The 15539-nt window shown below is 39.0% G+C and overlaps 1 protein-coding gene across 1 annotated transcript in view; it reads left to right on the top strand.

Moving 5' to 3' along the window:
- LOC124802596 (UBX domain-containing protein 1-like) overlaps positions 1 to 15539 on the top strand; it is a 65771-nt gene that overhangs the window by 26107 nt on the left and 24125 nt on the right. Inside the window, exons 3-4 of the mRNA XM_047263476.1 lie at positions 4576 to 4767; positions 6255 to 6506. Of these exons, the coding sequence (XP_047119432.1) occupies positions 4576 to 4767; positions 6255 to 6506 (444 nt within the window). The remainder of the gene's footprint in view (positions 1 to 4575; positions 4768 to 6254; positions 6507 to 15539) is intronic.

Below are 15539 nucleotides of genomic sequence, written 5' to 3'. Positions count from 1 at the left end.
TAACACAGTCCACATTACCTCTTCCCTTTAGCTGATTGGGGCAAGTATAAGCAACCACAGCCATTTATCCTCATAGAAAACTCTACAGCTGTTCATTCCATCTCAGCCATAGTAAGTACAAGCGTGTTAGCAGTTGGAATATCATCACTGTAATTTTAACGAATTGTTTTGAGATATGCGGGGAGTAGACGTAGACTCAGGTCACAATTTAGTAACAATGAAGAGTAGGCTCAAGTTTAAGAGACTAATCAGGAAGAATATATGCAGCAAGAAGTGGGGTTCAAGAGATATGCATGAAGTAACTCTGAGGCTGTAGATACTTTGATAATGAGCAGCTTAGTAGGCAGTAACTGAATAGGAATGGACGTCTCTAAAAAGGACAATCGCAGAAGCTGGAAAGAAGGACGTAGGTACAATGCAAAGAAACCATGGGTAACAGAAAAAGCACTTCAGCTAATCGATGAAAGAATGAAGTACTAAAATGTTCAGGGAACTTCAGGAATACAAAAATACAGCTTACTTGGGAATGAAACATACAGGAAGTGCAGGGAAGCCAAGGTGAAATGGTTGCATGAAAAACGTGAGGGAATCAAGAAAGAAATGATTGTTGGCTTTTGACTAGGCATATACATTGAGGGGAAAAGTAATCACAACACCAAGAAAGAGTTGTGTGACATAAACGAAAGGTGGTAGGCATGTTTCTAAATCTGAAAGATGACATCTATTCAGTCAAATAAGAGTGGCACTAATAGCAGAACTACGAGGAAGCAGATCATATTTGCTCTAAATACATGATGTAACGGTTGTGAGCATTAGTTACCATCGAGACTGGATGTGATGCGTCAATGTTAGTCAAGAGTGCCGTTAAGGTAACAAAGACTACCTCACTAAGTTTGAACGACATAGTGTAATAGGGCTACAAGATGCTGGATGCCCGTCTGCGATATTGCAGCTGGTCTCCAGGCGACCAAATGGCACTAGCAACAGGGAAGACCACTGTAATCGGCCTGTGGGTCTGGTGCATCGTGCTGCATCTGCAGCAGTAATTTGATCAGCATTTGGCACCACAGTGACACAACAAACTGTTAAAAATCAGTTACTTCAAGGACAGCTCAGCCAGGAGTTCTGTAGTTTGCATTCCACTGATCCCAAACCAGTTTCATATGCAACTTCAGTGGTGTCAAGCAAGAGCTCATTGGAGGGCAGGGTGGACATCTGTCGCGTTTTCTGTTGAAATCTGGTTCTGCCTTGGTGCCAGTGACCCCGACTGCGAAACTGTATGTCTATCTGGTGGTTCAACCTGTTGTCCTGCCTCCCATTCGTGAACAGCATTCCAGGGGGTGCTTTCCAGTAGGATAACACTCACCCACATACCACTGTTGTTACCCAACATGTTCTGTAACGCCCACATGTTGATTTGGCCTGCTTAATCATGGCCTGCATGTCTGCCATATCTGTCTCCAGTCGTACAATATGGGACATCATCAGACAACAATTCAAGCGTCATCCACAGGCTGGCTATTCTTCAGGAGAGCATGGAGTTCTCAGGGAATTGCATTTTACCTGGAAAAACTAGGGAAATCTCAGGGAATTCCTCATTATTAACCTAGGATTGAAATTTAATTTTATTGAGTTTAAATTCACAAATTTTAAAATACATAATTTTCCAAAATTTATTAATTATATGAATATTATTCCATGTAAATTATCAATGTTTAACGACTGCTGTTAAACTCCCTATGGTTGGTATATGGCTCAGCTGAGAGGAAAACACGTCATTATTGTGGTGTGCTCCCCTCCCCCCTCAAATCCATTCACTAAGAATTTATCAGGAGCTTTTGGACACCACCTTCCTCCTCACACCTGGAATTCACAGGAACCTTTTTTTTCCCCCAAATTTGAGTACCCACCCTACATCCACAGACAGCATTAACCATCCTTTATTGACTGACATAAAGTGCAACAGGCATAGAACTCCATCCCACAAACTAACATCCGGCACCTGTTCAACATGAGGAATGCACTTTTGCATGCTTGCATTCAACAGGCAGTTACACCAGTTATTAATGTATCGGCATTTCACATTTTCAATGGCTTACCTCACATTTACATTAATCTGTGATCTTGCAATGTTAATCACTTAAATATATTACCTAGTCAAATGAATTTCTGAAATTTTATTACTCTGCCTTAATTATTTTTTGGTACTGCAGTTTTTTCCATCAGTGTAGAAAAGTCAAATCAAACTTTGGTGAAATTAAAAGGAATGGTGGTAACATTAAGAGTGCAATGGGAATTCCACTGTTAAATGCAGAGGAGAAAGTTCATAGGTAGAAAGAGTACAAGGCCTCTATGAGGAGGAGGAGGACATGTCTGATGACGTGCTAGAAGAAGAAACAGGAGCCAACAGGGAAGAGGTAGGTGATCCAGTATTATAGCAAGAATTTGAAAGAGCTTCGGGCGACTCTAGATCAAATAAGACGAAAGTGATAGATAACATTCCATCTAAAATCATTGGAGGAAGTTCTGAAGATAGCAAGAGCCAACAAGTGCAAGAATTACTGCACAATGAGCTGAACAGCTCATGCATCCAGTTGCAGACAAGGGTAATATACGGAAGAGTGGAAAAGGAAATTGTGGATCTCTCAGATGACGGTCAATTTGGCTTTAGGAAAGACAAAAGTACCAGAGAGGCAGTTCTGTTGCAGTTGATAATGGAAATGAGATTGAAGAAAAATCAAGACACATTCATAGGATTTGTCAGCCTGGAGAAAGTGTTTGACCATGTAAAATGGTGCAAGACATTTGAAATTCTGAGAAAAGGAAGGGTAAGCTGTAGGAAAAAGCAGGTAATATACAATATGTGCAAGAACAGAGAGGGGACAACAAGACCGAAAGACCAAGAAGAAAGTGCTCAGATTAAAAAGGATGAAAGAAAGGGATGTAGGTTTCCACCCCTACTGTTCACTGTGTATATAGAGGAAGCAGTGACGGAAATAAAAGTTCAAGAGTGGGATTAAAATTCAAGGTGAAAGGATATCAGTGATAAGATGACATTGCTATCCTCATTCAAGCATTGTAGGATGTGTTGAATGGAATGAGCAGTCTAATGAATACAGAATGTGGATTGAGAATAATTCAAAGAAAGGCAAAAGAAATGAGAACAACGAAAAACGTAATATTGGAATTGGAAATTACAAAGTAGATGAAGTTTAGGAATTCTGCTATGTAGGCAGCAAAATAACCCATGCTGGACAAAACAAAGAGGACATAAAAACCATACTAACACTGACAAAGAGGGCATTCCTGGCCAGGAGAAGTTCACTAGTATCAAAAATAGACCTTAATTTGAGGAAGAAATTGCTGAGTTTGTACATCTGGAGCACAGTATCCTATGGTAATGAAACATGGGTTGTGGGAAAACTGGAACAGAAGAGAATCAAAGCATTTGAGGCGAGATGCTACAGAGGAATGCTGAAAATTAAATGGACCAATAAGGTATGAAATGACGAGGTTTTCCGCAGAATCGATGAGGAAGGTATATATGGAAAACACTGACATGAAGAAGTGACAGGATGATAGGACTTGTGCGAACCCAACAGGGAATAACCTCCATGGTATTAGAGGGAGCTGTAGAGGGTAAAAACAGTAGGGTAAGACAGAGATTGGAATAAATCCAGCAAATAATTGAGAAAATAGGGTACAAGTGCTTCTCTGGTGTGAAACTGTTGGCACAGGAGAGGAATTCGTGGCGGGCAGGCCATCTCAAACCCATCAGAATCCAGTTTATCATTTCTAGTATTGCACAATGCTGTGTGGTGCACATTACCACAGTCCTTCTCTGAAGATTAAATCTTTTTTCCACCTATTGAATATGGTACAGTGCTTCACGATGATTGTTCCACTTGTTAGAGCTTAATACTGTTTTTCTATCTCCATTTTTTTCACTCATCTGTTGGGTTGTGAATTTGTCTTTATTATTGAGAATTATTGATACACAGCATATTTTTAAATAATGTATACATGTGCTGGGCACAGTGAAGCAAAGTGAATAATGACTGAATTTAAATTTTGAAACTACTAAAAGTGAATGAATTTTGGATTTTCAAATAAAGATTAAAATTAAAATAAAAGAAATTCAAGAAATGTAAAAGTTTTTGTTAATGTATTGTGTTGCACATTTCACACTTGGCTCCAGTCACATCCAGATTTGTGCCATCTAAGAAGATATTGAAAAAATACATGTTCTGTGTAAAAGAAACTGTTGGTCATTTTGGGCAACAAATGACAAGTTTCATCTTCTTCTCGCTCCTTTGTTGCTAATACTGAATGTATACGTATATACATACCTTATAGTGGAATGATGACTGAATAAACCAGAAACACAAAGTTGTGAATTTGAAGACTGTAGAGAAATAATTGTCACCAGAGTTACATTAAATTTAATTTATTAATATTAATTTGTCTTGTTTTCCATTTGAGTATTTAGTTTTACCTTCTCATAGAAGACTGATGGCCCAGTAGGTCTAGGATTGTTTACTGAAGTAATTGAAGGTTAACGTCTGGTGGTTGCAGGTTGCTTGCTCATGCAGATGAATCCATTCCATTTTCTTCTTCTGATGCCACCACTGATGCAATGGAGACAACACAGCCTTCTGTGATAGATACAGCACCTATTGGTGATAGTACTGAAAATTCTGTGGAGCCTTCCAAAAGCACTGAAAGTGCCAGCAGCTCTGAAACAGCCAAGTCTTTAAAGTGTAATGAGTGAGTTTAACAAAATTTTATAATGTTTTATATTTTATATGCTATTGGTATTTAAGCTGGACCAGTATTTGTGAAGAAGTTTATTTGGAAATAGTGATAGATGTCCTTCAGTTACTGCAATGTCATTTTGCAAAATGAGATTCATCACCTATGAATATTTGTAAACCGTAACTGCAATGGTGTTGCTACCAGTACAATTATCAATGAGTGTTGTTGTGGTATTTTGTCAATAGAGTTTTTGTGATGTTTTCAACCTGCTTTCCATATATGTATGCCATTAATGATCCAGCAATTACATGATGGGTGTCTGTCTTCCCCCTTAGCTCCCATGTAGACACTAGAGTGAAATTCACATTTGCACAAATGCTTCAAATTCAGTAGTATCAAAGAAGTACACATTGTTTAAATTCACGTGTAATGGCTTTTAACTGACATGTGTACTTGACACACTGTGAACTTTAAATTTGGATCATGCATTTGTGATGAATTGTACCACTGTGTTTGCAGATTAAAGAAATTAAAATATTTGAAGATGTACCAAATCAGAAAGTCTACCATATTATGGGTATTTATGATCTTTTCTTTCTCTTAAATCCAACCTTTTGCTCCCTTACAATTGCTCTATATTTCTTATTTGCTTATTTGACCACTTCCCAGACCCATGTTCCTTCTAGCATTTAGCAAATCAAATTTTGCTGGCACATTTGTGTGATATGTCTTAAAGTGTAACACACGCAAAAAAGATCAAAATTATATGCGAAATCTTAGCTTCTCTTGCAGCTTATTAACCTTAGAGACCAATATTATATGTGAAAGCTTTGCTTTTCTTGTAGCAACACTGTGTATATTTATTTAAACTATTAACTTTCTCTGTTTGTGTGTTTGTGCTACGTAACAGTGATGATGCTGTTGGCTGACTACATCACGTGTCCTATGCTCTGTATATCCGCTGTCATCGGCTGCCAAGAGCACATGACATGAGCTATTATTGGCTTACAGAAACGAATCGCAATCTCGATGTCAGTGATTCAGAAAGTAACATGCGGTGTTTGTTGGAATTCCAATGTATACTTTCTTAATACAAAAATATGCAACGTACATGTTGCTGCACATAAAACATATTTCCAAAACTTGTCCTTTTCTCCGAGTTTCACTTTCTAAAGTGCTGGGAAATTCTACGCCCGTGTATAAAACCTTAACCATTCAAAGGATTGATAAGGGAAAATATACTGTCACTTAACACGGAAAAAGTGTGTTTTCACCCGGGAGAAAATGTATTTTTAACTGGAAAAAATCCGGGTATTTTTCTTCCTTGTCCGCATATACACCCTGATATTAATCTGTCGTGTAGTGTTATTGGATGTAGATAATTCACATGATTCTGGATAACAGAACTTTCTCAAAACAGAAATAAAATATAAAACATGTCATCACTTGAGAACTTTAATCATTTATGAGTTTTTCAACTTTAAGTTTTTTCTTTACAGCTGTGGGAAGCTTTTTTCTACCCAGCTTGAAATAGAGTACCATGCTGCAAAGTCTGGACATAGTAATTTCTCAGAGTCAACAGAAGAGAAGAAACCATTGACAGAGGAAGAGAAAAAAGAACAACTTAAGAAGCTAGAAGAAAAAATGAGACAGAAGCGGCTAGAGCGAGAAGAAAAGGAGAAGCAAGAAGCTTTAGAAAGAGAAAGGCTGAGAATTCGCTCAGGGAAAGAAATGACTGCAGCAAGAAAGAAGTAAGGGTCATTATCATTTTCTACTAGGATAACAGTGTTGCTTATTTGTTGTAATAATAGTAGAAGTAGTAGTATAATGACTCTCTTAAGTTAAAAAATATTTAATGCCAATGTATAACACTTAACGTAAAACTCTTGATAATATATTTTACACTGAATACTCCGCAAATTTCAACACCAGGAAGTGTAACAAATACAGTAAAGCCCTTTTTTTACATTTTTCAGTGGACTGACCCAAAAGAGGTATAAAATACAGGAAATGAGAGAAAACATAACAAGCTGTAGATTTTGGCCTGTTGCTCTCTGTTTGCAGACTGCCAACTTTAATGTTGTAACCAATGTCGTGTTACAAGTTGTATTTACCAAAGTTTGTAGTGGTTATTAATAATTATTTCACATTAGACACAGATGTCGTTTAATGTAGTTTCACAAAAGATTTTTTGCTTCCTTGCTCTATTTACATCATTGTCCATGATCGGAACGAAGAAGGAAATGCGCATTTGTGTATGTTAGCACTTTGTTTTCACGATAATCACAAAGGCAGTGGCTGATTGCTGACACACACAAATGTGTGTGGGTGTTTCCCTCTTTGTTCCCGTCATGTCCAATGGTGTAAATAAAACACAGAAGCAAAGGTCTTTCATGAAACCACATTAAAATGATATTAATCTTCTAATGTGAAATTTAATATTGATAATAATTATAATATTATAGTAAATAAAACTTAGTGGTTAAAAATCTGAAGCTGCCAGTCTTTGTAAACAGAGAACAGTGGGTACAAAATCTGCAGCTTGTTGCTGACAGGAGGTCATTCCGTTCAGGAACATCTTGGGTCAGAAAGAGGGCAGAAATTGTTGTTATATTATGGAGCATCTTGAGAAATGTTTACGTCTGTCATCAGGTTGTACCAATCTAAGACAGTACGCCTAGTATGGATTAGCGTATTTCACACGGAAGTAACAATGATTCATGAAAGACCATTATTGAGATGGCCATCTTCAAAAGTGGTGTTTATTTGTATAAATGACCATGGAATTAAATTAAAGCTGTTGTAATACAACACAATTAGCAGAAGGAAGGTTGCTACTAGAATAACTATTGTCAGATCGCGTTTATCATTAAGGCAGTGATTCAGCATACTTTCCAGACTTTCGAACACTGCGAAACTATAATACAGCCGTTCATAACCCAACATGCTGTCAACTAAAATCTTGCTTACCACACTAATGCTGCATTAAACAATCAGTAATTTTGCATATCATCTGTGTTTTCTGCTTAGTTCCAAATCTGACTTTGAGCAGGAGTATGATGTGCATTTTGCAGAAAACTGTATGAAAATCCATATTAATGGCTGTGATAACATCAGTAAAAACATAAAATGCTAAAATGCAGGAAATGTTACATGAATCATTAATGATGGGAAAGCAGTGTGTTGAGAGAATAGGACTTCTGTTGGGACCAACAAAAATAAATGAGAAAAGTGGTAAAACATAAAATGTGGGAACTTAAAAACGGGGTTTTATTGTACTAAAATTTTTCTTATTGTGTGTATACAATATGATAGAAAGCATATGTGATTAATTTTGTTTGTGATTTGTGCATTAGTAAAAAGTTTGCCACCTCTGACAGCAACAATGGTTTTAACATGTCTGGATAGTAAGTCAGGCTGACGCTGGATGACAGATACGGATATGCCATTCCATGCTGCTTCACCCCTACACCAGAGTTCATTTATCAGAGTGGCTGGCAAGTAGTGGCATGCCAGTCTCTCAGCAACCCGTGACTCAGTGGCTGAATCGTCTGGAGAACATGCTGGACTATGAACCAAACAAACACACTGTCTGTCAAGGCAGATCAGCACAGCATGGACAGTGTGCAGTCTTGCATTATCTTGTTGTAATATAATCTGTATCTACATCTACACTTTGCAAGCCACCGTGAAGTGTATGCCAGAGGGTACGTCCCACTAATTATGGTTTCTTCCTGTTTCATTCATGTACGGAACACAGGAAGAATGGTTGTTTGAATGCCTCTGTGCATGCAATAATTATTCTAACATTATCTTCATGATCCCTATATGAGCGATACAGAGAGAGTTGTTGTATATTCCCAGAGTTTCTTGAAACTTTGTTAACAGACTTTCTCGGGATATTTAACATCTATCCTCAAGAGTCTTGTAGTTCAGTTCCTTCAGTATCTCTGTGGCACACTTCCACAGATCAAACAAACCTGTGACAACCTGCAGTTTGTGTTGTCCTTCTCTGTATGTGTTTAATATGCCGTGTTAGTTCTATTGGTACAGATCCCACACATTTGAGCAATATTCTAGAACCAGTTGCACGAGTGATTTGTCAGTAGTCTCCTTTGTACACTTGTTGCACTTCCCCAGTATCCAGCCAATAAAACAAAGTCAACGGCCTGTGTTACCCACGACTGAGCCTATGTGATCATTCTATTTCATATCCCTACAAATCGTTACGTCCAAGTTTTTGTATGAGTTGGCCGGTTCCAACAGTGACTCATTGATCTTATAGTCAGAGGATGCTGTGTTTTTTTCATTTTATGAAGTGCACAATTTTACATTTCTGAACAGTTAGTGAAGTTGCTAATCTGCGCACCACTTTGAAATCTTATTAAGGTCTGACTGGATATTTATGCAAAATAATATTGGATAGATTAAAAATCTACTCACCAAGTGGTTGCTGAACACACACACATAATTAGGCAAGCTTTCGGAGCCAGCAGCTCCTTCTTCATGCAGAAGGATTGAAGGGCAAGGAACAGAGCTGGAGGAAAAGGACTAGAGGGGTCTAGGAAAAGGGATAGATTTCATGAAGTCACTCAGAACATCAGGTCAGGGGAGACTTACCAGTCGGGATGAGAAGGAAAGACTGATTGTTGAGGACTGCATCAGATTGAGATTTGAAAATCTGAGAGCCTAATTGAGAAAGGCAGGGTAATATGCAAGGCAGAGATTACTGCTTAAACATCGTGCATGAGTTAATAAGAGTGAAAAACTGAGTGCATTGTACATAACAGAGGTGGGAGGGGGTGCGAAAAACAGGCCAGTAAGAAAATGAAAGACATAGAAAACTGAAACGTAGTGAAGAAAGGAATAGTTACTATGATGAAATGCCAAGGCAGAAGAAATTAACATAAATTAAGGCCAAGTGGGTGGCAAGAACCAACGACATGTTGTAGCGCTAGTTCCCACCTGCAGAGTTCTGAGAAACTGGTGTCTGGGAGAAGAATCCAGATGGAGTGTGTGGTGAAACAGGCACAGAGGTCACTATCATCATGTTGTAGAGCATGCTTTGCAACAGGATATTGTGTGTTGCGAGTGTATATCCTCTGCTTATGCCCATTCATCCTAATTGATAGTTTGGTAGCAGTCATGCCAATGTAAAAGGCCAAACACTGTTTACATAAAAGCTGGTATATGACGTGTCGTTTCACATTTGGCTCTCCATTCGATAGTAGATGTTTCGCCAGTTACAGGGCTGATAAATGTGGTGGTACGAGAGTGCATAGGCCAAGTCTTGCTATGGGGCAGTCCCGAGGGTAGGAGCCATATGGTAGAGAGATGAGTGCAGAAGGATCATAGGGCCTGACAAGAATATTACTGAGATTAGGAGGACAGCAAAAAGCTATTCTAAGTGTTGTGGGCAAAATCTCAGACAGAATAGATCTTGTTTCAGGGCATGATTTTAGGGAGTCATGGCCTCGTCGACTTAGCTGATTAATACAATCTAGACCACGATAATACTGAGGGACCAGTGGTGTGCTCCAAAGTTGTTGGTTGGAGGGATCAACATATCAAAATTGGATGTGATGGCCCAGGAAATCTGCTTTTGAACTAGGCTGATGGTGTTATTACGTCCACTGAAGGCTGAGGTGAGAATGGTGGTGTCTTCCTGTAAAGAGTCTGCATCCGAACAAATGCGTTTGCCTCAAATGCCAAGGCTGTATGGGAGGAAATGTTTCAAATGGAAAGGATGGCAACTATCAAAATTTAAGTTCTGTTGTTTGTTAGCAGGTTAAATCTGGACAGAATATAACTGGCCTTCAGTGAGAATGAGATCAACATCAAGGAAAGTGGCATGGGATTTGGAATAGGTCCATGTGAAATTTAATTGGGAGAAGGTATTCAGAGAGTCCAGGAATATTAACAGGTCAGCCTCACCATGGCTCCATATGGTTGGTTGGTTGTTTCGGGGAAGGAGACCAGACAGCGAGGTCATCGGTCTCATCGGATTAGGGAAGGACGGGGAAGGAAGTCGGCCGTGCCCTTTGAAAGGAACCATCCCGGCATTTGCCTGGAGCGATTTAGGGAAATCACGGAAAACCTAAATCAGGATGGCCGGACGCGGGATTGAACCGTCGTCCTCCCGAATGCGAGTCCAGTGTCTAACCACTGCACCACCTCGCTCGGTGCTCCATATGGTAAAAAATGTCATCATCATATCTAAACCAAACCAGAGGTTGAAGACTTACAGATCCCAGGAAAGCCCCCTCCAAGTGACCCATGAAAAGATTGGCATAGGAAGAAGCCATCTTGGTTCGCATGACCATACCCCTGATCAGTTTGTATGTCTGCCTCACAAAGGTGAAGTAGTTGTTAGTAAGTATAAAGTTGATCAAAGTGAGTGGTAAGGCTGTCACAGGTTTGGAAGCAGGTGGATGTTGACTGAGGAAGCGTTCAGTAGCAGACAAACCATGTATGTGGGTGATGTTGGTATAGGGAGAGGTAGCATCAGTGGTGACAAGCAAGGTGTGTGGTGGAAGTGGTACAGGCACGGATTTCAAGACGATCTTGGTATCTTGGATATAGGAGGGAGGTCTTTGTACTATAGGTTGCAGGTGCTGATCAACTTAGATATATGCTCGGTGGGTGTTTTGAAGCCAGCAACTATAGGACGCCCAGGATAATTGTTTATGGATCTTAGGAAGAAGGTAAAAGATGGGGCGCGTGGTTTGGGTGGGGTGAGAAGTTCTATGGATAAAGGTGTTAGTCCTTGTGAGGGGCTTGAGGGTTTAAGGAGAGACTGCAGGTCAGTTTGAATCACAGGAGTGGGATCTTATTATTCTGTAAATAATTGCTTGATTTTGTTGATTATTTATGCAGCTTCTTTCAGGCAGTACTTTGGTGTAGATAACTGCATCATCTGCAAAAAGTATGAGGTTACTATTAATATTGTCTGTGAGATCATTAATATACGACATGAACATCAAAGGATCCCAACACACTTCCCCAGGGACCACCTAAAATTACTTCTACATCTGACCATGATGACATGCTGCATCCTCCTTACCAAAAAGTCCTCAGTCCAGTTGCAAATTTCACTTGACGTCACATATGATCGTACTTTTGACACTAAGCATAGGTGTGGTACTGAGTCAAACGCTTTTCAGAAATCAAGAAATATTGCAATCCATTTACTGCTTTGATCCAAAGCTTCCGGTATGTCATGTGAGAAAAGTGTGATTTGGGTTTCACATGACCAGTGTGTTCAGAATCCATGCTGGTTGGCATACAGGAGGTCATTCTGTTTGAGATACCTCATTATGTTTGAGCTCCAAATATGTTCTAAGATTCTACAACATATTGATGTCAAGGGTATTGAATGTTAAGTTTTGTGGATTACTTCTACTACCCTTCTTGTAGATGGGTGCGACCTGTGCTTTTTTCCAAGAACTGAGCACAGCTTTTTGCTCAAGGGATCTATGATAGGTTATAATTAGAAGAAGGGCTACCTCGGCCACAAATTCAGTATAGAATCTGATAGGGATTCCATCGGGCCCTGGAGCTTTGTTCCATTTTAACGATTTCAGTTGTTTCTCAACACCACTGACAGTAATACTTACTGCATTCAACCTTTCAGTGGGTTCGAGGATTAAATAGAGACAATTCTCCTCGGTTCTCCTTTGTAAAGGAACATTTGAAAATAGAGTTTAGCTTGTCACATACCTGGAAGGTAGGACTGCCTGTACAAACTAGGGGCTAATGTATTGTGTACCCGATGGTATCAATACCATAACGCAAAGTGCAGCTACACACACACACACACACACACACACACACACACACACACAGATACATAAACTACAAAAATTGCAAGACATTTACCCAAACGTTGGCTCTGTATGACAGAGAGAAATGCAGTCTGGTAACATTTGTTCTACTCATAGCCTCCACAAGTGGATACATCCATCATGGCGCTGTATGCAGGACCAGGACTTGTCTGAAAAGATATGGTGCCACTCCAGGTTCCAGTGTTGTCATTGGGCATGCGCCCCTCTGCTGCAACATCAGGGGAAGTCGCAACAAATGTCACCTGACAGTCGTTGCTGCTCCAGGCATCATCACAATGTCCACGTGGATAGCTGTGTTGCTACAAATAAGTCAATTTCCTGACACATAGTCAGAATGTCAGTGGTGTTACTCCTACATACTTCGTGTGGTTGTGCTATGCATATGCAAGAATGAAGTGAAATTCATGCCAGTTTGACACCTGTTGAATTACACACACTTGTACAGGCTTCAGAGGCGGATCATTTTCTTGCTGTCTATTTAGCATTATGCTGTAAAATTCGAATTTTATTTTCGGAATGAACAAAATTGTCTATATTATGTGTAGTTCATAGTCGAGTCACTTGTCCTGGGTCTCCAAGAAATTAGAATATGAAGGTTAACGAAAGGAGTTCAAAGGCCTCATAACACACTGCAATAGTCTCGAGTGATGAATCAGATGATAACCAAAATACAAATGGCAGAAATGTCTAACAAGGAACCCCATGAGTGTAAAGTTGCAAGTTCAGTCTTTAGCCAGGCTCATTTGAAAGTGGTGTGTTAACAGTTATGACAGGAAAAATGTTAGCTGCTAATTACTCACCATGTGCATCAGGAGGGTGATAGAAAATTAGTTTTTAGGAAGTGCAGAGATCAACCTCCTGTGGGATGTATTTATTACACTTCACAAAATAGACATCATTGACATTCAAGAAATGTTCAAAACAAACCATTAACTTGCATCATGAACACCAAATTAAAAATGCTGCACCACAGTGATCACAAAGATTTGTACCATCAAGATTGAAAGCGAACTCCTTGGAAGTTATAAACCGAGCAGGACGTTCAGTTTATGCACCTACTCTTAAAGAGTGCATATACAGGGTGTAAATACACTGGGACAACCGGAAAATCACTTCAGGACAACCAGGAAATCTGTGAAAAACACGTGAATTTTTTCATCTTGTTCACCTATACACCCTGATATAGAATCATATTGGTGTAACGGGGTGATGAGAAATGATGGAATGTCATGGCATGCGTCCAAATGCGAAACAGTCTGTCTTGTAGTTTATCATGAAACTGGCTATCCTTTAAGGTTTTGCTGCAGGTAGTGTGATAATATGTTGTATAGGAATGGAGGGGGAAAAATCCAGAGATTGAATTTGTCCAGTGGTTCCAGGTGGTATGAATTGCTGTCACACACTTTTGGGGAGAGATAGTTTGCTCTAAAGGAGTATGGTTTTTGCACACAGACCAAGAATCGAGCAAAAGCAAATTATTTTCTCTAGCTATTGGCCAAAAGCAGTGCTCATACCATAGCTGTAGTTTTCTTATGCCCTTTTCCAACTTTTGCTTGCTGTGATGTAAACTTTCCCTACTGTCCTTGCAAGATCATGTACTTGAGAACTGATCGTAGGGGCAGAGTACCTCCAACTTCTCAAAGCACAATAAATAACTTTCCAGCCAATTTACCATCCAGATTAATAGTTGGCATAACTGTTTATGAATATGTCTAGGCATTGTTGTTAGTTGATCTTAATATTACTCTCTTGATACCTCCTATTCCGGGGTTCCTTCCATATGCGTTCGCTCTTCAAATCCCATTCGTTCGGAGTTGAAAACAAATTCCGTACTAAATGATGGGATAAGTTTGTTCATCTCTTCTACAAATTTTCAGGTTGATTCCTTAGTTTGCTGTGCATCATCAAGTTGACACTTTGTCTGAAATTTTGTTGCTTTACGTCTTCCAAATCTGCAGCACTCTTTGAAGTTTGCAATCATCCACTGCTTCCCTTAAAATCTCTGTAATCTCTGTCGTGTGCAATTTGATGTGCATAACATAGTAGGTCACTATCATGCACATGCTATAAATTGTATCTAGCAACCTTGAAATGTGCTAATGCCAGTTTTGTAACAAGTGCACCTTGTCCTCCCTTGAATATCTATAGTTTTTCTTGTGCACTACACAATCATATTCCTGGGTAGTGGTGTAAGATTCCTGGACATTTATAAGCTGGGGCAAATGCCCAGAATAAATCCCTGGGAAAATGTCCAAAATTCATAAATGGCCAGGCATTCATACATTTTAAGGAAATGTCCAAAATTCATAAATGGCCAGGCATTCATACATTTTAAGGATTAATTGATAAGCAATGTTGACATTTTGCATTAGAAAAGGTGTTTTGCAACACTGCTTCTGTAGTGATTCGGTAACCAAGTTGAAAAAGCTGCTTGAGACTTAGGGAAGAGTTATTAGGGGAAATAAATTTGGACCGTTAACAAAGCTTTTTACATCTTTAATGAGATCAATTCTTGGGGTTGTGCAAAATAAAAAAATAAAACAAAACTCAAGTTTAAAAGTAATTTTTGAAATGAAGTATAGTTTATATTAAGTTGGTAGCCAGTACATAGTATTTTCACTTATGCTATATTACTGGGGGAAAAAAGAAAAAAAAGTTTATCCAGTGAAGAGTAGAACTGATAAAAGGAAAAAGTACATTGTAAATGATAAGCAGATGTCAGCAACACACACCCTTCCTTGGTATAGCAGTTTGTAATGCTATTTTTTTAAAAAAAGAAATGCTTTTCTCTTCTTTCCTTTCGTTCTTAGTAATAATAGCAATGAATAACGTGTGTGTTGAAGTGTAAACAGTTATTAACTTTCAATATCGGGATTATCATCCCATCCCTTATTTTAATTGGTACTTTTTTTTCTATAAATACCCAGATTTTTGGCATTT

This window comes from Schistocerca piceifrons, chromosome 6, assembly GCF_021461385.2.
Source record: "Schistocerca piceifrons isolate TAMUIC-IGC-003096 chromosome 6, iqSchPice1.1, whole genome shotgun sequence".
Lineage (NCBI taxonomy): Eukaryota > Metazoa > Arthropoda > Insecta > Orthoptera > Acrididae > Schistocerca > Schistocerca piceifrons.
Note: the sequence above shows the minus strand (reverse complement) of the source record. Positions and strands in the feature narration are given on the sequence as shown.